A 24,597-nucleotide genomic window follows, 5' to 3' on the forward strand; every position below is an offset into this window, starting at 1 on the left:
GTTTTGATTTTCATTTCCCTTATGACTAGTGACGTTGAGTACCTTTTCATTTACCTGTTGGCCATTTGTGTGTCTTCTTTGGAAAAATGTCTTTTCAGGTCCTTTGCTCACTTCTTATTAGGGTTATTTGGCTTTTTGCTATTGAGTTCTATAAGTTCCTTGTCTGTTTTGGATATTAACCCTTTATCAGATATCAGTTTGCAAATCTTCTATTCCACAGGTTGCCTTTTCATTTTGTTGATGTTCCCTTTGCTGTGCAGAAGCTTTTAAGTCTGATATCCCACTTGCTTACTTTACTTGATTTGCCTTTGCTTTTGGTGTCAAACCCAAAATATCATTGCCAACACCAATGTCAAGGAGCTTATGCCCTGTATTTTTTAATTTTTTTAAAAAATTTTTTGCAGCACGCGGGCCTCTCACTATTGTGGCCTCTCCCATTGTGGAGCACAGGCTCAGCGGCCATGGCTTATGGGCCTAGCCACTCCACAGCATGTGGGATCTTCCTGGACCAGGGCACAAACCCATTTCCCCTGCATCGGCAGGCAGACTCTCAACCACTGCGCCACCAGGGAAGCCCTGCCCTGTATTTTCTTCTAGGAGTTTTATAGTATCAGATCTTACCTTCAAATCTTTAATCCATTTTGACTTGATATTTTATATGATGAAGATAGGGGAACAGTTTCATTTGTTTGAAAGTGGATATTCAGTTTTCCCAGCACCATTTCTTAAAGATACTATTCTTTTCTCATAGTATATTCTTGGCTCCTTTCTCAAAAATTAATTGGCAATATAAGCCTCAGGGTTTAATACCAAGCTCTAATTCTATTCCAATTGATCTCTGTCTGTTTTTAATGACAATACCATACGGTTTTAATTACCATGGCTTTGGAATATAGTTTGAAATCAGGAAGTGTGGTACCTCTGGCTTTGATCATCTTTCTTACAATTGCTTTGGCTATTCAGGGTCATTTGATTCCATACAAATTTTGCAATTGCTTTTTTCTGTCTCTGTGAAAAATGCCATTGGAATTTTTTTTTTTTTTTTTAGGTGCCATTGGAATTTTGATAAGGGATTGCATCAGTAGCGTAATATGGATATTTTAACAAATTAATTCTTACAATCCATGAACACAGGATATCTTTCCGTTTATTTGTGTCTTCAGTTTCTTTCATCACTGTTTTATAGTTTTCAGTATACAAATATTTTACTTCCTTGGTTAAATTTATTCCTAAGTAATGTATTCTTTTTGATGCCATTGTAAATATAATTATTTTCTTAATTTCTGTTTCTAATAGTTTGTCATTAGTGTATGGAAATGCAACTGATTTGTATATACTGATTTTGTATTCAATTTCACTGAATTCATTGATTAGTTCTAACATATTTTTGACGGAGTCTTGAGTGTTTCTTATATATAATACCGTGTCATCTGCAAACAGAGATAATTTTACTTTTTCCTTTGCAATTTAGGTGCTTTTTTCCCCTTTTTCTAGCCTAACTGCTCTGGGTAGGACTTCCAGTAATGTGTTGAACAAAAGGGGCTGTAGTAGGCACCATTTTCTTGTTCATGATCTTAGAGAAAAGCCTTCTGTCTTTCACCATTGAACATGATGTTAGGTGTGGGCTTCTCTTATCTGGCCTTTATTATGTTGAGGTAAAATCTTCTATACCCAATTTATTGAGAGTTTTTATCCTAAATGGATGTTGAATTTTGTTGAATGCTTTTTTCTGCATCTATTAAGATGATCATATAGTTTTTATCCTTCATTTTGTTAACATCATATAGCACATTTATTAATTTGTGTTTGTTGAACCATCCTTGCATCCCTGGACTAAATCCCACTTGACTATGGTGTATGATCCTTTTAATGTGCTGTTGAATTCAGTTTGCTAGTATTTGTTGAAGACTTTTGCATCTGTGTTAATCAGGGATATCAGCCTGTAGTTTTCTTGTGTTGTCCATGTCTGGTTTTGTTATCAGGGTAATGCTGGCCTCGTAAAATGAGTCTGGAAGTGTGTCTTCTTCAGGTTTTTGGAAAAGTTTGAGAAGGATTGATACTAATTTTTCTTTAAATATCTGGTAGAATTCACCAGTGAAGCCATATCCTCTTGATGAATTGATTCCTTCATCATTATGTAATGAGCTTCTTTGTCTCTTGTTAACATTTTTGGTTAACATCTATTTTGTCTGACCTAAGTGTATTTAACCCTGCTTTCTTTTAGTTTTTGTTTGTGTGGAATATCTTTTTCCATCTCTTTACTTTTAGCCTGTGTGTCCTTAAAGCTGAAGTGAGTGTCTTATAGGTAGCATACAGTTGGGTTTGTTTTTTTATCCATTCAGTCAATCTCTGTCTTTTGAATTGAGGATTTAGTCCATTTACATTTGAAATAATTATTGATAGGTATGGGCTTACTGTTGCAATTTGCTCCACTGTTTTCTGGCTGTTTTTTAGTTCCTTTTTTCCTTTCTTCCTCTCTTGCTCTCTTCTTTTGTGATTTGAAGAGTTTCTGTAATGATATGCTTTGATTCCTTTATTGTTTTTGCTTCTACTGTAGGTTCTTGCTTTGTGGTTACCATGAGGCTTATACAGAACATCTTATAGGTATAACAGTCTATTTTAAGCTGATAACAACTGCACTTAGAACGCATACAAAAGCTCTACATTTTTACACTCCCCCTCTCACATTTTATGTTTTTGATGTCACAATCGGTTTTTGTTTGTTTGTTTGTTTGTTTGTTTTGCGTTACGTGGGCCTCTCATTGTTGTGGCCTCTCCCGTAGTGGAGCACAGACTCCAGACGCGTAGGCTCAACGGCCATGGCTCACGGGCACAGCCGCTCCACGGCATGTGGGATCTTCCCGGACCGGGGCACGAACCCCTGTCCCCTGCATCGGCAGGCGGACTCTCAAACACTGCGCCACCAGGGAAGCCCCCACAATCGTTTTATAAATCTTTTTATATTGTATATCCACTAACTAATTATACTTATTTTAAATAATTTTGTTTTTCAACCTTTATACTAGAGTTATAAGTAATTATCACCATTTCAATACCCACCATCATTATAATATTAGAGAATTACAAATTTAACTATATATTTACCCTTACCAGTGACTTTTATACTTTCATATGTTTTTTTGTTACTATTGTAATTTGCATCCTTTTACTTCAGCTCATAGAAGTCCCTTTAACATTTGTTGTAAGGCTGATCTAGTGGTAATAAACTCCTTCAGCTTTTGTTTGACTGGAAAACTTTATATTTCCTTCTGTTCTGAAGGATAGCCTGGCTGGGTAGACTATTCTTGGGCATTATCCTACTCCATTCTAGACTGCAAGGTTTCTGCTGAAAAAAATCTGCTCTTAGTCCTCTAAGGGTTCCCTTGTGCATAACAAGTTGCTTTTCTCTTGCTGCTTTTAATATTCTCTCCTTGTTCTCAACTTTTGACAATTTAATTATAATGCATCTCAGCATGAGTCTCTTCAGATTTATCTTATTCAGTGCTTTCTGGGATTCCTGGATCTGGATGTCTGTTTCTTCCCCCAGGTTTGGGAAGTTTTCAGCCATTATTTCTCTGAATAAGCTTTCTGCCTTTTTCTCTCTTTCTTCTCCTGTTGGGACCACCACAATGCACATATTGTTCCATTTGGTGGTGTCCCATAACTTCCTTAAGCTATCTTCACTTTTTTTCCAATCTTTTTTTATTTTCCTCCTCTTATTGGATGAATTCCACTGCCCTTTCTTCTAGTTTGCCGATCCTTTCTTCCATTTGATCTAGTCTGTTTTTGAATCCCTCTATTGAACTTTTTAGTTCAATTATTACATTCTTCAGGTCTCTGATTTCTCTTTCATACTTTTTAATATTTTCTGTCTCTCCGTTGAAATATTCACTTTGTTCATGCACTGATCTCCTAACCTCGGTGAGCATCTTCATGACTGTTATTTTGAACTGTCTGTTGGGTAAATCCTCTTTCATTAACATTGGTTTCTGGAGATTTATCAATAGCTTGTTCCTTTGTTTGGAACGTAGTCCCATGTTTCTTTGTTTTCTGATGCATCCTTTGTGGATTTCTGCACACTAGATAGAAGCCACTTCTCTCAGTCTTGACAGACTGGTCTTGTGTAGATTAACCTCATCAATCAGCCTGGGTGAAGCTCCTGGTTATCTTTCAAATCTTTGTGATTGTCCAAGCTGCTGTCTTTGTTTTTAGTGGCTCCCAGCAGTTGGGAGTGTGCCAACACCTGTCATTGTCCCAAAGGGGAGATTTATAGTACCTAGATGCAAGCTGATCAGAAACTGGACTCTCTGGCAGCAACTGGGAAAGTATGCAGTTGAACCCCTTCCAGGGAGAAACGTGAAACTGGGTGTTTTTACCTGCTCCCTCTGCACTGAGCCAGGTGTGTAGCCATGGGAGTGTTCCTGTGCTTCTTAACAACTGCTTCTGTAGTCCTATTTTCTGTAGTCCTGTGGGACTCATGAATACAAGCCCCACTGGCTATCAGAGCTGGGTGATTTGGAGGCCTAGCCCTCAGGAGGCATCCTTAAAAGTTGGAGTGCTAGATGTGTGGTCTGTGGCCCAAATGATTCACTCTCAGGGAGAAGCTGGGAGTTTGGGAGCTCCTTCCCAAGTCTGTGGTGCTATGCCAGGGGTGGGCTTTATGGCAACAGTGTGTCTCAGCCTTTCCCACCTATTTTGATATGGGCATTTTCTCTGTTGGCTGATGCGTAGGAGTCACTCATCTAGTTTCTGAATTTCTCTCAGAGGAAATTACTCCATGTGTAGTGTATATTCAGTGAGTCCATGAGAGGAGAGAAATTCAGGAGGCTCCGATCCAGAGCCCACTTCAAATATGATTTTTCAAAAGAGTATTAGTAAAGGTGTTTAGAAACAAGGATTCTTATATTCTGTTGGAGAGATGTAAATTAATAGAGCATTTTTGGAGAACAATTTGACATTATATTAAAATTTAAAATACTTAATACCATTTGACTTAGAAGTTCTATACCAGGAGTTAATCCTATGGAGGAAATTCAGAACCATAAAGAAAATCAATTGTACAAGGATTTTTGCCAAAGCATGGTAGTAGTAATGAAAAAATAGCCACAACTTAATTCTCCATCACTTGATTAAACTATAGTACTTCCAGGCAATGCAATGGTCTGTGCAGCCTTTAAAAAGTATATATTATTTTGACCTTAACTTCTCTTTTCTTGAAAACATGTGAAGTTTTGAGGGAAAACATTTTAATCTTTTGCTTCTCCTCTTTAAGGATATTTTAACCTCATGGTTAAAAATTTTAAAAAAATTTCTCCAGGGCTAACCAGCTTTGCTCTAGCCTCTGGATTTGGCTGTCCATATCTAGAGTACTTCAGTAGACTTTTTCTGTCTCCTATAAAGTCATCCTGCTTTTCATATTCATCCTTAAGACTGGGAAACATCTGGCTGGACTTGGGCAAGGCCATCTGGTGATTTATAAATCACCTCTCAAACTGAGAAGAAATATTTGGGTAAACTTAATAGACAGAAACTTTGTATCTAGAAGAAAGTTAGCTGGGAAAGGGCTTGAAGGAGAGAAAGATGTGTGCCTTCAGCAGGGTTGGGTCCACAGCAGCACAGAAGCTGAGACTTTCATTCCTTCTGGTGAACCAGAAATCCTGCCACACCAGACACTTTTGTCTCAGCCCCAGTGGCTTTCAGGGTCTGTTTATGTCCAGGCTGGCCTACCTTGCTGTGTGCCGTGCCTGGATGCTAACACAGTAACTTTCCTCCTTTACGTCCCATTTCCCCATTGCATCCTTCAGCTCGTCCGAGATGAGCTCTTAGGCCAGCGTACCAGCTAGACGGCCCTCGCTGTTGCCCCGGGAGACGTCTATAGGCACAAAGGCAAAGCATCTAAACTCTTTGGAACCCAAAACCAGCTTCTGGAAAGAGGATGCCTCCTGCTTACTCGTAATTGTCCCATTTAGGAAAAATACCAGACACTGAGATAGCATCCCCTATTCCCTCTGTATGCGTGATGCTTTAGTGGCAAAGGGCATTAGGGAAGCACGTTATTGTTTAATAAGCACACTTTCATTATGCCTTCTATTTGACTATGAATAATTAACCAGTTAAATATTAAGTAATTCACGGAGTGAAATAGATTAAAAAACAAACTCATAAATGTCTTCTGTATTCATCTCCTCTTTTCACAAGGTCCAAGCCAAAAGCTGGAACACTAATTATAAAGGTAGTGACGCAGCAATAATTACCTTCTATGGAGCACCTACTTTGTGCCGGACCCTATGCTAGGTACTTTGTGTATTTATCGCTAACCCTTTCAGTAATCCTGCGAGATAGGGTTATCAACACCAGTTTACAGATGAGGACACCGATAGTCAAAAAAGGACACTTACCCAAGGTCATTCTGCTGGTTCATGGCAGGGCCAGTATTAGGCAAGGTTGGCCAGTATTAAACTCCAACTCCAAGCCTGTTCTGTTCCACCATTCTGCTTCCCTGTAACTGAGACGCGGGTTTCATCAAATGCACATTTCCAGATTGTCTGTCTGTGGAAAGCAGTTCAGGAACGTGTTGGGTGGAAAGCACCGCCAAGGACATAATTATGACCCTCCTCTCCTAGCCTCCATGGCCTTCCTTTCTGTCCCAGATCATAGCATCTTTCCCCTTAGATGCCAATGAAAGAGCAGTTTGATTATTGCAAACCACAGCTAGTTCAAAGATTAACTACAACCTTTATGTCTTTACCAGGGCAAATTTCTGAGTGTTTGCACTACCACTAAGAGGTGTTGTGTAGATCCAGAAGTAAGATGACAGTGGCATCATTAATAACATGACCTTTCTCACAAGCTGGTCAGAAATTTGACTCACTTCTTGTTAATCTAGACTTAGCATGATTTATTCTCGGAAATGATACGGGAAAATACCAGCCCAAGATTCAGAATTTGGGAAAACCTCTTAATGCCCCTCAAATGCTTTAGTCTTTTCTTTAAAGCATCTTTTAAAAATTTAAGATTAGACCAATGAGCGCTTCTTATTGGGAGCACGGGGTTTGTAGGAGTGTGGGAAACTAGCAGGTGCCTGTGTGTTGAAACAGGAATTCAGGGGTGAAGTTGTCACCTGGGTTTAACAAGAGTCGTTAAGTTCCTGCAGCTGTACACTCAACATCAAAACCATCTCCTTTACATTCTGAGAACCCAGTGTAGATAACACTACTTTTAGCATTTTAATACAATGTTCTGTTCTAGAAAAAAATCCCCCAATTAAAGCATGGGAATGGTAGTACACTTTAAATATATTCATTTTAAATGAATAGGGTTCATTTAAAATGACTCTTAGAAATGTGTGGTTTTTATTGTTCCAGAAGGTCCCAAGTACATAGATAGAATAGGGGAGCACTTAACACAGAGGGACAAGAGAACAGGACCGATCACGCCCATCTTCCTTCTCCTGAAGAAAACTAGAAACCAACAAAACCGCATCCAGACCAAGAAATCTTCAGGAAAGTCCAAAATGAAGAAATCCAGCATGAGACAATTTTTTTAAGAGTGTCAGTTATATCGACTTCAGTCAAGGCTCTTATCCTTCCCGTGAAGAGTCCAGAGTTTGCAGGGACCACTGAAGTCAGGGAGGTGAGAGGTCCGGGTCTCCAGCAAATGGGACTGAGTTCCTTACAATGAATCGCACGCTTTACAACGTGAAGGAAATAAGGAAAGGCCAGACACCGCACGGCCTCAGCTTTGTGAGAACTGGAAGTCGTGCGGACGATTTGTAGGAGCATTTGAATGGGCAGCACAGCTCTTAAGGCGCCCTTGGAGTTTCTGGTTTGAAGGTTTGCTCTGTATTTCTCAGCACCCAATGCTTGCCTTCCTGCCGTGAGGCCCTGGAGTCGTATTGTTGTCTCACGCATGGGTTCTCCAGTCTGCGAAACCTGATTTGAAGGCTGCGTCTCGATTTGATTCCAGTGATCTTGACCTCTGTGGTGCACCCTCCGTTTTATCCATTGGTCGTTAACGTCATTGAGAGCAGAGGGGGGACAGTGACAAGGGAAACAGCTTGGGTGTTGCTTTGAATTAGAGTAGTCAGTGTTCCAATCAGAGATTCTCCCACCCCAGGGGGACGCGTGCGACCGGAAAATACGCATACAGCAACTGGGAATCCCCTTCTCAGGCCAATTTTAGTTCAAATTGGACATATGCCTGGGTTTTCAGTTAAAGAAACAAGATTTCTTTGTGATTTTGGGTGACCCTATTTTTACAGATTTCCATTGGTTATTTGCATGTTTTTAATTATAGCAGCCTAAGCGTTACTAAGAAAAATAGGTTTTTACAGACTCACAGGCATAGAGAACAGACTTGTGGTTGCCAGCGGGGAGGAGAGTAGGGGGAGGGGAGGGACTGGGGGTTTGGGCTTAGCAGATGCAAACGATTATATAGAGAACGGATAAACCAACAGGGTCCTACTGTAGAGCACAGGGAACTACATTCAGTATCCTGTGATAAACCATGGTGGCAAAGAATGTGAAAAAGAATGTATGTATACGTGTAACTGAATCACTTCGCTGCACGGCAGAAATTAACATAACACTGTAAATCAACTATCCTTCAATAAAATAATTTTTTTTAACAAGGAAAAATAAGTTTTAAAAAATCTTAGTGAAGAAAATATTTTTATTTTTCAGCAGCTACCGTTTTTCCAAAAGCTTTCCATCAATGGTTGTAAATGCACTATACTTACTATTTTTTTCAAAGTACAGGTCCCTCTACTGTAGTAACAGAATGAGGACGTTTTTGCATTTTTGTGGATTTAGGGGCCAAATTAGAGATTTTGACTGTGACCTCCTTGTTCTAACCCCAAGTCTGCCTAGACTTCAAGTCTGACCTGGAGTCTGTGTTTACAGTCCGGGAGCGGATTGACAATTAGAATGTACTTTCCGGTTCTGTCAGGGAAGGAGTATGTTTCTCCCACTTGATCTCACCCAAGACCCAGCCGGTACTCTGCTTCCCAGGTGCAGGCCTGCAGGAGTGTTTTCCTTTCACCAGATACGGCGCTCCTGTTAGCTTCCAGCGTTAAAAGGATATGCAGCGTAATAAAAATTACCACGTTCTGTTGTTGGCGACATTTATCTGATAGGAGTGTCATAATATGAATAGTACGTGTGAAAGAACTACAGTGCTGAGTGATGGCTCTGAGATGGAAACCAAAAATAAAATAATGCTCTGATCTGCAGTAGCCACTGCCCCTCATAATAATCAACTCTGGCGTTTTGCATTTGACAGGATTAAATCAGTGTTTTATTCTGAAAAGAGTTTCTGAGCACAGAGCGTTCCGGAGTTTACCGTGGTCATGGGCCAGGCCTGTGGACGTGGACCCTGAAATGGCAGCGGTTGTGGAGACTTTGCTGAGAGAGAGAAGGAAGTAATTTAATCTCTCTCAATCCTGGCAGCAGTCGTATGTGTTTGGTGGGGCGAGTATAATTTATTGTCGCCATGATTTTACAGGCGAGAAAAGAGAATCCCAGAGAGATTAAATGAGTGATTAAATGATCCTATTATTTTACCCATTGTGTAGGCCTTTGCGGAGTTACGAGAGAGTGATAAGACCCGGTCCCTTCCCTCAAAGAGGTTGTCATCTAGTAGGGGTCAAAAAGTTTACAATGTAATACCAATAACCCATAAAATGAAAACTCAGCCTCAGGTAGCCTGTAAACGTTAAAGTGACACAAATCGCGGGAAAGGGAGAGAGGGGGGTGGGCAGCCCCCGCTGAGGACAGCTGGTCAGTGCCCTGATCCAGAGAGGGGCCGGGGGTGAGAAAAAATGAAGAAGTAAGTGAAGTTGGAATCACATGAAAGGAAAACTGAACGATGTCAGGACAGGAAAATCTCGGGCAGGACAGGAGGCCAAACCCGTTGGTTTGGAGGAGGAATGTAATCAGAACGGAACAGCAGTTACACTGCAGTGGTCCTTGATGGCGCCGTGTAACAGAGAATCCTTCGTGTTTGGAGCAGGTTCACTGGAAGCCACGTGGCATGGTCACTATTTGAGATCAAAACACCTCTGTGGCTGTGACCAAGGCAGAATGCACTGGGGAAACGGTAGCCAGGGAGAGAGATCAGGGGAAGTGTTTTTCTATTCACTGAATCTAATAGGAAAGTTAGCATACAGTTTAAATTTGTTCTGGTTTCATCTTTTTGCAAACTCAATATACTTTGCAGCTCTTCATAACTGCATGTTTTGAACTCTAAGATTAGATTTCAGGCTAAAATTCAATTTTTGTTTATTCTCTTTTTTTTTTTTATAACAAAGAGCTACGGTGCTTAGTGAATGGGTACCATAATCCTCCGGCCGTGTGTCCTGAGACAGGCTGATGCAGGTGACATCAGAGCAAGTGGGTAGCTACACGGGGTAGAGGTGGGGTGCAAAATGAGGACACGAGGCTCTGCTCACCTTGAAGCTGTGGATTCTTGGGGCTTGTGGTCAGTCTTGCTGTTCAGTAGACAGGAAAATGGAAACTGGCCCATGTGCCCGTGGCCTTCTGAAGATGGTATATGGAGAGAGAAAGCTGGACAGTTAATGAAAGGCAGTATTCTATACCCCTATCATTTAACCTCTTCTGTTCTTTCATTTAGGACAAAAGTGAGTGTATTTGCTATAAAAAGACTTGGCATTTTAAGTCCATTTAAGAAATAAGAAGATACTCTGAAATATGTCCCTTGAGTAACTAGACATTTGCTTAGGGAGCTTAACACAGTAAGGCTGTGTTAAGACAGATTTTTTTTTTTTTTTTAACTGAAGTATGTTGATTTACAGTGTTCTGTTTCAGGTGTGATTCACAAAGTGATTCAGTTGTACATACGTGTATATAGATATTCTTTTTCAGAGTCTTTTCCATTGCAGGTTATTAGAAAATATTGAATATAGTTCCCTGAGCTATACAGTAGGTCCCTGTTGTTTCTTCTATTGATAAATATATAGGAGTGTGTATCTGCTAATCCCAAGCTCCTGATTTATCCCTCCCCCTCTTTTCCCTTTGGTAACCATAAGGTTGTTTTCTACGTCTGTGAGTCTGTTTCTGTTTTGTAAATAAGTTCGTTTGTATCATTTTCTTAGATTCTTAATCCTGTCAGTTGTCTAAGGAATGTAGACTCAAAACTGAGGACCTCCCAGTGCTGGGATATAGGACGTGCCCTCATTTCTAAGTGACAAGAAAATCAAAAAGAAAGAAGGGCAGACAGATCCGAGCAGAGGCAGGGAAGTTTACGAGATCAGAAGGTAGCCACGCAGACTTCGGAGTAATTAGCTTCAAACATTATATTTCTCTTCCTGTCTTACCTGTGGTCCAGGAAGTGGGTGCAGGGCAGCCGAGTGGAGGGAAGAGGAGCAAAGCAGTGACGAGGGGGTGGTTGAGGTTAGGTGGCCAGGAGCACTGATGCGGATGGGGGCCAGTGGATGGGGCGGTGTGGGATCCGTGGCCTAGCAAGGACATGGCGTCCTTTCCCTGTGGAGAAAAGAATCCGAAGCAAACTAAGTGAAGTTTTAGCAGCTATGAAAAATTTTACCTTTGCTTTTATTTTAAATCACTGCCAGAAAAAAGGTACAAATTAAATATGTTTTTAAAAATCAGATCTTCCCTCACTGACTGCTATTATTATGTCAGAGATCTGCTCTGATGAGAAAACTTAAGGATGTTTTTTTCCAGGATAAAGTAAAAATCATACTTAGGAATCATAATAGTCTCTTTAAATAACTTGCAGTTTTAGTAATATATAGTTTGTATTAATTATTACTAGCTTAATTACAGATTACATTTGCACAATACTTCATTCTTTTATAAAAACACTTTCCCAGATACTCTGTCATCTCAGATTCCCAACATCTAAAACACAGAGAGAAATTCTATTTCTCATTTTAGAGAGAATTCTGAAAATCAGCTTGGTATTAATCAGCTGGTTTTTATTGAATGATTAAACACAAGGGAACCATGCTCATATATATGAGCTCTCATTCAATCATTTAGTCCTCATGATGAAACCATGATATAGTTAACACCTACATTTCCTCTAGTTCAGAGATGATGCCACAAACTGAGATCTGATTGGTTCCATAGTCTTTGGTTTGAGATCGTTACAATTGGCTGAAGACGTGACTTACCTAAGCTCACTGAGCTAGTAAGTGATGGAAGAGGAAATAAAAATAGTCTATTTTCCCTTAATTTTCCCATGTAACCCTAATGGAGAATTTTAATACGATGAATAATCAGTCTTAAAACCTCATTGCACAGTAAATAAAAATGAATATATTTAAATGGTTGCTGTAAATAATTCTTATGTTTTGGGAAATTCTAATAGATTTAATTGTTTTAAGTGAGCTGTCTTTACTATTCCTTTGTATGTTTAGTTATACTCATTAGATGAAAAAATCACCTGGAAATACTTAAGCTATAATTAAAGTAATGTTAGCAAGCAATTTTGCATTGAAATATAGGCGTTCAGTTCAATTCAACAAGTTAATTTGGGAGAAGGTGCTTTATTTAGTCTACACAAAGGTGAGTAGACAGTATCCCTCTTGGAAGAATGTTCAGTCCTTCTTTAGAGGACTGTTCTTGAAAGAGATTATTAGGATTCCTAAGCATGATTTTTATTCTGCATTGGGGGAAGGGTATCAGAAGAGGAGGAAATGGTTGAATGCAGATTGAGGTATATACTCGTAAAACTACAACACAAAAAGGAATATAACAGTTACTGTGAAAAAGAAAGGAAAAGAAAGTGCCTTGGAGGAGGATGAGAAGGAAGCTCTCATATCATATTGGAATAGAAGGGGAATCAGCAGAGGCTTCAAGACAGATGTGATATTTGAGATGAGCCTTCATGGACGGCTAGAAATCCAAAAGGCACATTGGTGATAGGGCATTCACACACAAAGGGGATGCTGTAAGTAAAAGCAGATACTGTAGTTTGTCTTACATGTAGTGTGTGTTGTTTAACAAAAAGGCACGAGGCTGAAAACTAGGACCTTGTTGTAGAAGGTCTTGAATGCAGTAGAGTAATAAACAAATACCAGACTGGTACTAACATGATAGATTGTGCAAGTATCAGTGGTGGCAGTTAATCTTTTTGAGTTTTGACTCCCTCACCTGCAATATGGAGACGATAATAATTACATTAAGGGTTGGATGTCAATGAGAAAACGTGTGGAATTAGTACTCTGAAAACCATAAAACACAACCAGTGGCATCATCAACATCGTTATTGCTGTGTACGTGATGGTATATGAAGACTGTAGAGCAGGGGAGCTTTGTGTTTGGATCTGCACTTAAGGAGAATTAAGTTGGCAGGGATGTGTAGGATTTATTAATAATGGAAGAAAGAGAACCATCAGAAACCATTAATGTGAGGAGATGGGTTCAAGATGGCAGAGGAGAAGGTCGTGTGCTCACTCCCGCTTGCGAGAGCACTGGAATCACAACTAACAGCTGAACAGTCATCAACAGGAAGACACTGGAACTCACCAAAAGAGATAAACCACATCCAAAGACAAAGGAGAAGCCACAGTGAGATGGTAGGAGGGGCCCAATCACAATCAAATCAAATCCCATGACTGTTGGGTGGGTGACTCACAAACTGGCGAACACTTATACCACAGAAGTCCACCCATTGGAGTGAAGGTTCTGAACCCCACATCAGGCTTCCCAACCTGGGGATCCGCCAACGGGAGGAGGAATTCCCAGAGAATCAGACTTTGAAGGCTAGCGGGATTTGATTGCAGGGCTTCAACAGGACTGGGGGAAACAGAGACTCCACTCTTGGAGGGCACACATAAAGTAGCGTGCACATCAGGTCCCAGGGGAAGGAGCAGTGACCCCATACCTGCTAGTGTTGGACCTACCTGCTAGTGTTGGAGGGACTCCTGCAGAGGCGGGGGGCGGCTGTGGCTCACCGCAGGGACAAGGACACTGGCAGCAGAAGTTCTGGGAAGTACTCCTTGGCGTGAGCCTCCCCAGAGTCTGCCATTAGCCCCACCAAAGAGCCTGGAGGTGCCAGTGCTGGGTCGCCTCAAGCCAAACAACCAACAGGGAGGGAACCCAGCCCCACCAATCTGCAGACAAGTGGATTAAAGTTTTACTGAGCTCTGCCCACCAGAGCAACAGCCAGCTCTACCCACCACCAGTCCCTCCTATCAGGATGCTTGCACAGACCTCTTAGATAGCCTCATCAACCAGAGGGTAGACAGCAGAAGCAAGAAGAACTACAGTCCTGCAGCCTGTGGAACAAAAACCACATTCACAGAAAAATAGACGAAATGAAAAGGGAGAGGACTATGTACCAGATGAAGGAACAAGATAAAACCCCAGAAAAACAACTAAATGAAGTGGAGATGGGCAACATTCCAGAAAAAGAATTTAGAATAATGATAGTGAAGATGATACAGGACCTCAGGAAGAGAATGGCGGCAAAGATCGAGAAGATGCAAGAAATGTTTAACAGGGACTTCCCTGGTGGTGCAAGGGTTAATAATCCACCTGCCAATGCAGGGGACATGGGTTTGATCCCTGGTCTGGGAAGATCCCACATGCCTCGGAGCAACTAAGCCTGTGAGCCACAACTACTGGGCCTGCACTCTAGACCTCACAAACCACAATTACTGAGCCTGAATGCCACAACTACTGAAGTCCACATGCCTAGAGCCCATGCTCCACAACAAGAGAAGCCACTGCAATGAGAAGCCCGTGCACCTCAGCAAAGAGTATCCCCTGTTCAACACAACTAGAGAAAGCCCACACACAGCAACAAAGACCCAATGCAGCCAAAAATAAATAAATAAAAATAAATACATTTATTTTTTAAAAAAAGAAATGTTTAACAAGGATGTAGAAGAATTAAAGAACAAACAACTAAAAGAATTAAAGAACAAACAGAGATGAACAATACAATAATTGAAACAAAAAATACACTAAAAGTAATCAATAGCAGAATAACTGAGGCAGAAGAACAGATAAGCAATCTGGAAGAAAGAATGGTGGAATTCACTGCTGCGGGACAGAATAAAGAAAAAAAGAATGAAAAGAAATGAGGACAGCCTATGAGACCTGTGGGACAACATTAAACTCATAAAACATAAAACCCAAGAAAATATTTCAAGAGATTATAGTTGAAAACTTCCCTAACATGAGAAAGGAAATAGCCACCCAAGTCTTGGAAACACAGAGTCCCAGGCAGGATAAACCCAAAGAGAAACAGACGGACACACATAGTAATCAAACTGACAAAAATTAAAGACAAAGGAAAATTATTAAAAGCAGCAAGGGGAAAATGACAAATAATATACAAGGGAAGTCTCATAAGGTTAACAGCTGATTTCTCAGCAGAAACTCTACGAACCAGAAAGGAGTGGCATGATATACTTAACGTGATGAAAGAGAAGAACCTACAACCAAGATTACTCTACCCGGCAAGGATCTCATTCAGATTCGACACGGAAATGAAAAGCTTAACAGACAAGGAAAAGCTAAGAGAATTCAGCACCACCAAACCAGCTCTATAGTAAATGCTAAAGGAACTTTTCTAAGTGGGAAACACAAGAGAAGAAAAGGACCTACAAAAATAAACCCAAAACAATTAAGAAAATGGTAGTAGGAACATACATATCTATAATTACCTTAAATATGAATGGATTAACTACTGCAACCAAAAGACAGGCTCACTGAGTGGATACAGAAACAAGAACCGTATATATGCTGTCTACAAAACACCATTTCAGACCTAGGGACACATACAGACTGAAAGTGAGGGGGTGGAAAAAGATATTCCATGCCAGTGGAAATCAAAGGAAGCTGGAGAAACAATACTCATATCAGATAAAATAGACTTTAAAGTAAAGAATGTTACAAGAGACAAGGAAGGACATTACATATGACCAATGGATCAATCCAAGAAGAAGATATAACAATGTTAAATATATCTGCACCCAACATAGGAGCACCTCAGTACATAAGGCAAATGCTAATAGTTACAAAAGAGGAAATTGATGGTAACACAGTAATAGTGGGGGACTTTAACACCTCACTTACACCAATGGGCAGATCATGCAGACAGAAAATTAATAAGGAAACACAAGCTTTAAATGTCACAATAGACCAGATAGATTTCATTGATATTTATAGGACATTCCATCCAAAAACAGCAGATTACACTTTCTTCTCAAGGGCACACGGAACATTCTCGAGGATAGATCACATCTTGGGTCACAAATTAAACCTCGCTACATTTAAGAAAATTGAAATCACATCAAGCATCTTTTCCATCCACAGCACTGTGAGATTAGAAATCAGTTACAGGGGAAAAACATAAAAAACATAAATACATGGAGACTAAACAATGTTACTAAATAACCAAGAGACCACTGAAGAAATCAAAGAGGAAGTGAAAAAATACCTAGAGACAAATGACAATGAAAACACGACGATCCAAAACCTATGGGATACAGCAAAAGCAGTTCTGAGAGCAAAGTTTATAGTAATACAATCCTACCTCAAGAAACAAGAAAAGTCTCAAATAAACATTCTAACCTTACACCTAAAGGAACTAGAGAAAGAAGAACAAACAAAACCCAAAGTTAGTAGAAGGAAAGAAATCATAAAGGTCAGAGCAGAAATAAATGAAATAGAAACAAAGAAAACAATAGCAAAGACCAATAAAACTACAAGCTGGTTCTTTGAGAAGATAAACAAAATTGATAAACCTTTAGCTACACTAATCAAGCAAAAGAGGGAGAGGACTCAAATCAATAAAATTAGAAATGAAAAAGAAGTTACGATGGACACTGCTGAAATACAAAGCATCCTAAGAGACTACTACAAGCAACTCTATGCCAATAAAATGAACAACCTGGAAGAAATGGACAAATTCTTAGAAAGGTATAACCTTCCAAGACTGAACCAGGAAGAAATAGAAAATATGAACAGACCAATCACAAGTAATGAAGTTGAAACAGTGATTAAAAATCTTCCAACAAACAAAAGTCCAGGACCAGATGGCTTCACAGGTGAATTCTGTCAAACATTCAGAGAGGAGCTAACACCCATCCTTCTCAAAGTCTTCCAAAAAACTGCAGAGGAAGGAACACTCCCAAACTCATTCTATGAGGCCACCATCACCCTGATACCAAAACCAGACAATGATACTACAAAAAAAGCAAATTACATACCAATATCACTGATGAATATAGATGCAAAAATCCTCAAGAAAATACTAGCAGACAGAATCCAACAGCACATTAAAAGGATCACACACCATGATCAAGTGGGATTTATCCCAGGGATGCAAGGATTCTTTAATATATGCAAATCAATCAATGTGATACACCATATTAACAAATTGAAGAATAAAAATCATGTGGTCATCTCAATAGATACAGAAAAAGATTTTGCCAAAATTCAACACCCATTTATGATAAAAAACTCTCCAGAGAGTGAGCATAGAGGGAACCTACCTCCACACAATAAAGGCCATATATGACAAACCCACAGCAAACATCATTCTCAGTGGTGGAAAACTGAAAGCATTTCCCCTCATATCAGGAGGAAGACAAGGATTTCCACTTTTGCCACTGTTATTCAACATAGTTTTGGAAGTCCTAAACATGGCAATCAGAGAAGAAAAAGAAATAAAAGGAATACATATTGGAAAAGAAGTGAAACTGTCACTGTTGGTAAATGACATGGTACTATACATTGATAATCCTAAAGATGCTACCAGAAACTACTAGAGCTAATCAATGAATTTGGTAAAGTTGCAGGATACAAAATTACTGCATAGAAATCTCTTGCATTCCTATACACTAACAATGAAAAATCAGAAAGAGATATTAAGAAAACAATCCCATTCCCCATTGCAACAAAAGGAATAATATACTTAGGAATAACCCTACCTAAGGAGGTAAAAGACCTGTACTCAGAAAACTATATGGCACTGATGAGAGAAATCAAAGATGACACAAACAGCTGGAGAGATATACCATGTTCTTGGATTGGAAGAATCAATATTGTGAAAATGACTATACTACCCAAAGCAATCTACAGATACACTGCAATTCCTATCAAATTACCAATGGCATTTTTTTTACAGAACTAGAACAAAAGATCTTAAAATTTGTATGGAGGCGCAGAGGACCCCGAATAGCCAAAGCAGTCTTGAGGGAAAAAAAAATGGAGCTAGAGGAATCAGACTCCCTGACTTCAGACTATACTACAAAGCTACAGTAATCAAGATAGTATGGTACTGGCACAAAAACAGATATATAGATCAATGGAACAGGATAGAAAGCCCAGAGATAAACCCACGCACCTATGGTCAACTAATCTATGACAAAGGAGGCAAGGATACACAATGGAGAGAAGACAGTCTCTTCAATGAGTGGTGCTGGGAAAACTGGACAGGTACATGTAAAAGAATGAAATTAGAACACTCCCTAACACCATACACGAAAATAAACTCAATGGATTAAAGACCTAAATGTAAGACTGAACACTATAAAACTCTTAGAAGAAAACAAAGGAAGAACACTCTGACATAAATCACACCAAGATCTTTTTTGACCCATCTCCTAAAGTAATGGCAATAAAAACAAAAGTAAACAAATGGGACCTAATGAAACTTAAAAGCTTTTGCACAGCAAAGGAAACTATAAACAAGACGAAAAGACAACCCTCAGAATGGGAGAAAATGTTTGCAAACAAATCAACAAAGAGTTAATCTCCAAAATATGTAAACAGCTTATGCAACTCAATATAAAAAAACAACCCAATCAAAAAATGGGCCTACCACCTAAATAGACATTTCTCCAAAGGAGAGACATACAGATGGCCAAGAGGCACATGAAAAGCTGCTCAACATCACTAATTAATAGAGAAGTGCCAATCAAAACTACAGTGAAGTATCACCTCACACCAGCTAGAATGGGCATCATAAGAAAATCTACAAACAACAAATGCTGGAGTGGGTGTGGAGAAGAGGGAACCTTCTTGCTCTGTTGGTGGGAATGTAAATTGATACAGCCACTATGGAGAACAGTATGGAGTTTCCTTATAAAACAAAAAATGAAATTACCATATGATCCAGTAATCCCACTACTGGGCACATACTCAGAGAAAACCATAATTCAAAAAGACATGTGCACCCTACCTAATGTTCATTGCAGCACTGTTTACAATAGCCAGGTCATAGAAGCAACCCAAATGCCCACTGACAGATGAATGGTTAAAGATGTGGTACATATATACATTGGAGTATTAGCCATAAAAAGGAATGAAATTGGGTCATTTGTAGAGTTGCGGATGGACCTAGGGACTGTCATATAGAGTGAAGTAAGTCAGAAAGAGAGAAACAAATATCGTATATTAACACATATACGTGGAATCTAGAAAAATGGTACAGATGTGAATCAGTTTGCAAGACAGAAGTAGAGACACAGATGTAGAGAACAAACGTATGGACACCAAGGGGGGAAAGTGGCGGTGGGGTGTGGTGAGAAGAATTGGGAGATTGCGACTGACATATACACTAATATGTATAAAATAGATAATTAATAAGAACCTGCTGCATAAAGCAATAAATACATAAAATAAAATTTTAAAAATAAAGAAAAGAAACCATTAATGTCCTCCGGTTAAAAATCATGAAGGTGTAATTAGGGTGGTAGTTCAGGGAACCAGAAAGAAAGGTAGAGACATTGCAGAGATACTAATTCAAACGCGTACTGACCACCACCTGTCTTCCTGGACACAAATTCAGCAGTGCTGCTTAGCATCCTCCTCAGAAGAGACAGCAGGGTCAGATACAGGACAGAACAGACAGTTACTTGGGGAGCAGAGGAGCGAGGGTCATAAAGGGACACTGGATCTTCCTTTGCTTTCCACTGGAGAAACCTTGGTAACATCAGGATGGAGAAAGGGACACCTCGAGTGCCTAGGAGTTTGACCACCCAAAGGCACATGTGTACGGTAGGTGAGAGGTGATATAGGGTCAGCAAATCCTTCCCCGGTGGGTTTGAACACGCTCACTGTCCTTGCTCTCCATGTGGGTCCACGCTCTCTCTGGTGCTGGGGCCAAAGAGTTACCCAAGAAAAGAAGGCACAAGAGCAGCCTCAAGAAACTCTCTTCAGACACCTGACAGAATCCCTTTTCAACCTCCCGCCCCGCAACCAAGGGAAGTGAGAAATTGTCTTCACCTAGAGAATTTCTTACTTTTCTCAAAGTGGATCAACTCCTGCCTCTGTACTTGCTTAGATTTGGAAGTAGAAGGAATCAAGAAATAGGGTTCAGAACTGATTTGTAAATTCCAGGTCACTTTCCTGGTAATCAGAAATGGATTTGATTTAATTCCACACTCACTCATTTAGTGAATGCAAGTATCTTCCAGGAGGAGGAATTGGAGAAAAATACTGGATGTGAATGCAACAAACCCCTGTCCACCTTGCTCTCTCTCACAGTTTAGCGAGAGCGTACGTCAAAAAGCATATGAAGTATTACATGCTGAGCCTAAGTTGTGTTCTTAATATTGTTATAAAAAAATCACAGCACTCTCTCTTTGTTTCATACATGTAATTGGTTTTTTCACTTCTCCATGAATGACATTTTTATGAAGACCAAAATGCTGTGTGGGACCTATTGGAAACTTACACTGATAGGAGTTTCTAATAAAATAAATAGCCCCTCTAATAATGATCCCTAATGTTAAAAGTACTTTGTTCATTACTTCAGAAACCTCCTGTAAATTTTGTGGGAAGCAGCTCCCCTTGTATGGCATTTTCCATAGGACTTTTACTACTGGGCTGTCTCTTTACTTAGGAGCTTAAATGAAAAGAGGACAGGCCTTGTAGATCTTTTTAAGGTATAAAGGGTTGATGGCAGTAGCCACTGAACCAAGAATTGGTAAGATTAGGGAAAGAAATGATAAAAGTGGGTTTTAAATCCTTTTTTAAAAAAATCCTTTTCATTTCTGTTCATCTCTTGTTCATTCCTTATCCCGTCTATGCTTATTAAGGCAGACTTGTGAAACTGCTTTGTATGCTGCTGAGTTTAATTAATACTCTCTGTATTACAGTGGTGTTTGTTTTTCCCTCCCTTTAGGAGATGACCTGGCTTCCACCACTTTCAGCTATTCCAGCACCTGGAAAAGTGGAAGCGAGCAAATTTCCATTTCCAAATAAGGTGAGAGATCCTGCCTTGCCCAGGTTGAATAGGCTTTACTCACCCAGAGATTTTTAGTGGACAGTGGGTTTCCCTCGATTGTCTTTTCCTCTGTAAATATTCCTGCTACAGGCACATGGATCTGATTTTCAACAGTTTGCAAGCATAGGTCTGTGCATTCCAAGGGAAGAAATCAAACTTGGCAGTCCTACCTACCTCCACTTCCATACTTCCTGCAAAATATGATGAATATTACAATTATCATGTTATCTAAAAACAGTTGTGAAGTTGAAATGCATCTTACGATCATTTTATACATCCAGTGTGATTGTATGTCTCGGTTTTTCCTGAAAAGCTGTCATTAAATTAATGATGTATTTTAAAATCAATGTCTTAGAATTGAGGACATGAAGTGTATAATTTCTTGGTTATCTTTTATGAAGCTGAAAATATTTTCTAGGACTTGAAAAAAAATGATTGCCATCTTTTCTAAGAACCAGTATACACAAAATGTAAGCTACAAAATATATTTAAATTATACATGAATCTAATAAGTTTTGATTTTTCTTAACCGTCCAACACGTAATTACAGATTCATTATAAAGATGAAATTATGCACATAGAAGAAGCAAAATATGAAAGTTTCTCATGCCCTTGTCCAGATTTTACTTCCCTACCCACAGATTACCATCAAGACTTTGGTGTAGGGCTTCCCTGGTGGCGCAGTGGTTGAGAGTCCGCCTGCCGATGCAGGGGACACGGGTTCGTGCCCCGGTCTGGGAGAATCCCACATGCCACGGAGCGACTGGGCCCATGAGCCATGGCCGCTGAGCCTGTGCATCCAGAGCCTGTGCTCCGCAAAGGGAGAGAGGCCACAACAGTGAGAGGCCCACGTACCACAAAAAAAAAAAAAAAAAAAAAAAAAGAGTTTGGTGTATACCATTTCAGTCATTTTCCCTGTGTGTTATATATACATATGTGCATATGCAGTTTTTTAAAAATCCTAAATGGTATAGTACTAAAAGTACTTTTTCTAAGAGTAGACTTTTTTCCAGATACACACAGTACATAAATATCATTGCTAAATATTACCATCACAACGTTCTAAAGTAAATTATTGAAATAATTGTTCATTATTATCACAATGGTAAATTCCATTCTAAGAGTCGGTTTTTATTTCCCTTAACAAGGCATATTTAGCGATCTTCCCAAGTGAATATGTAGAGATTTTCTTACTTTTTCTTAACAGCAGCAAAATATCTCATAGTATGAATTTGCTGTAATTTATTTGCTCAAGCTCCTTTAATAGACATTGAGACTGTTAACGGTTTGCTGTTAACACAAACACTATCACAACCCACAGTTTTTGTAAGTGCCTCTGTGTGTGCCTCTTATTCAGTGTCTCTCGTCCAGACACCTAGAACAGGAACTGGGGTGCTGGAGGCATCAGAAGCCTTATTTACCCTTGACTATGTTTCAAGAGTATTTTTTTAATGAATCTTTGCCAGTCTTTAACATTATCTGGTTTTTTATCATCGTGTCTGTAGTATGGATGAAAAACTGTTATTTCGTTAATTTCCACTTCTCCAGTAATTTCTGAGTTTGAGCATTGACTGTTTTTCCTTTGCAAATTGCCCATTCATGCCCATTGCCACTTTAAAAAAATGATTTGTAGGAACTCCTTATATCTTACTCGTTTGCCTGTTCCATATGATGCAACTATTTTTTGCAACCTTACTTACGTACGTTTTATACTAGCAAAGTGTTTAATTTTCATGTCAGAGAAAAAAGATCTTTCCCGGCCCAACATTCTAACAACGTTCTCTATTTTTTTGTAATTCTTCTATAATTTTCGTTTTTAGGTTTAAAAAAAATTTTGTTTGCATCGGTGTGTCATAGGATTCTAGCCTTATTCTTTTCATTGGTTGAGTAAATTATGACAACACTATCAACAAATTAGCCCATCTTCCCCCCACTGGTTTGAAAAACCACCTACGTCAACAACTGAAAGTCTCATAAATACACGGTTTTGTTTCAGGACTGTCTATTCTGTTCTTTTGATATATTCATCTCATTCTTTCCCAATAACTCATTGTTTAAGTCAGAGGTCAAATAACTTTTCATTTAAAGGATCAGATAGTAAATGGTTTAGGCTTTGCAGACTATCTGAATGAATGAATGTGACTATGTTCAAATAAAACTTTATTTACAGAAACACAATTAGTAAAGAAGTCTTACAACTCAATAACAGAGAACTCGTTATAAGAATAGGCAAAGGATTCAAATAGACATTTCTCCAAAGGTGATCTACAGATAGCTAATAAGCATATGAAAAGACACTATTGCTATCGTTTAGGAAATGCAGATCAGAACTACTATGAGATACTCCTTCACACCTACTTAAAGGGCTAAAATCAAAGACAGACAATACCCAGTGTTCACAAGAGTGGAGAAAATGGAACCCTGATGTCAGTTGCTGGTGGGATCTTAAATGGTGCAGCCTCTTTGAAAAATTTTCAACATTTCCTCAAAGGGTAAACATTGCATTATTAAAAAAACCATTGCATTATTGTATGACCCAGCAATTCCACTCTTAGGTTTATCCCCAAGAGAATTGAATACACACGTCTGCAAAAAATCTTTTATGCGCACGTTCACAGCAGCATTGTTCATAACAGCCAAAAAGTGGAAGCAATACAAATGTCCATCAACTGATGAATAAACAAAAGTGATATGTCTTTATAATGAAATATTATGCCGGCATAAAAAGGAACAAAGCACTGATACATGATTCAACATGGATGAACCTTGAAAATATGCTGAGCACAGGTGAAAGACCAGTCACATGACAACAGTTTATATGATTTCATATATTTGAAATGTCCAGAAGAAGCAAATACAGAGAGACAGAAAATAGATTAGTGGTTGCTTACAGCTTAGGGGTAGGGAGAGAGGGTTGAGTGACAGCTAAAGGATAAAAGCTTTCTTTTTGAAGTGTTGAAAATGTCCCAAAGTCCCTTAATAAGAATGATTCCAATGTGTTAGTGTTAAATGTAATAATTTCTTATTCTGTGTCCAGCTGAGGGTACTTCCTTCTATTTTTCTAGCTTTCTGAATATTTTAAAGGTTTGAATTTTCTTTCCATTTAAAAAAATTCAGGTATAATTTACAAACAGGCACTTCCCTGGTGGCACAGTGGTTAAGAATCCACCTGCCAATGCAGGGGACACGGGTTCAAGCCCTGGTCCAGGAAGATCCCACATGCCTCGGAGCAACTAAGCCCGTGTGCCACAACTACTGAGCCTGCACTCTGGAGCCCACGAGCCAGAACTACCGAAGCCCTCATGCCTAGAGCCCGTGCTGAACAACAAGAGAAGCCACCGCAATGAGAAGCCTGCACACCGCAATGAA

General features: G+C 39.4%; 1 protein-coding gene across 7 annotated transcripts in view; it reads left to right on the top strand.

Moving 5' to 3' along the window:
• Positions 1-24,597, top strand: part of AFF3 (ALF transcription elongation factor 3) — a 565,510-nt gene that overhangs the window by 351,605 nt on the left and 189,308 nt on the right. For all 7 annotated transcript variants that reach the window (XM_067007120.1, XM_067007122.1, XM_067007124.1 and 4 more), the window contains one exon: positions 21,127-21,207. In XM_067007120.1, the coding sequence (XP_066863221.1) occupies positions 21,127-21,207 (81 nt within the window). The remainder of the gene's footprint in view (positions 1-21,126; positions 21,208-24,597) is intronic.

Source organism: Kogia breviceps, chromosome 11 (assembly GCF_026419965.1).
Source record: "Kogia breviceps isolate mKogBre1 chromosome 11, mKogBre1 haplotype 1, whole genome shotgun sequence".
Lineage (NCBI taxonomy): Eukaryota > Metazoa > Chordata > Mammalia > Artiodactyla > Physeteridae > Kogia > Kogia breviceps.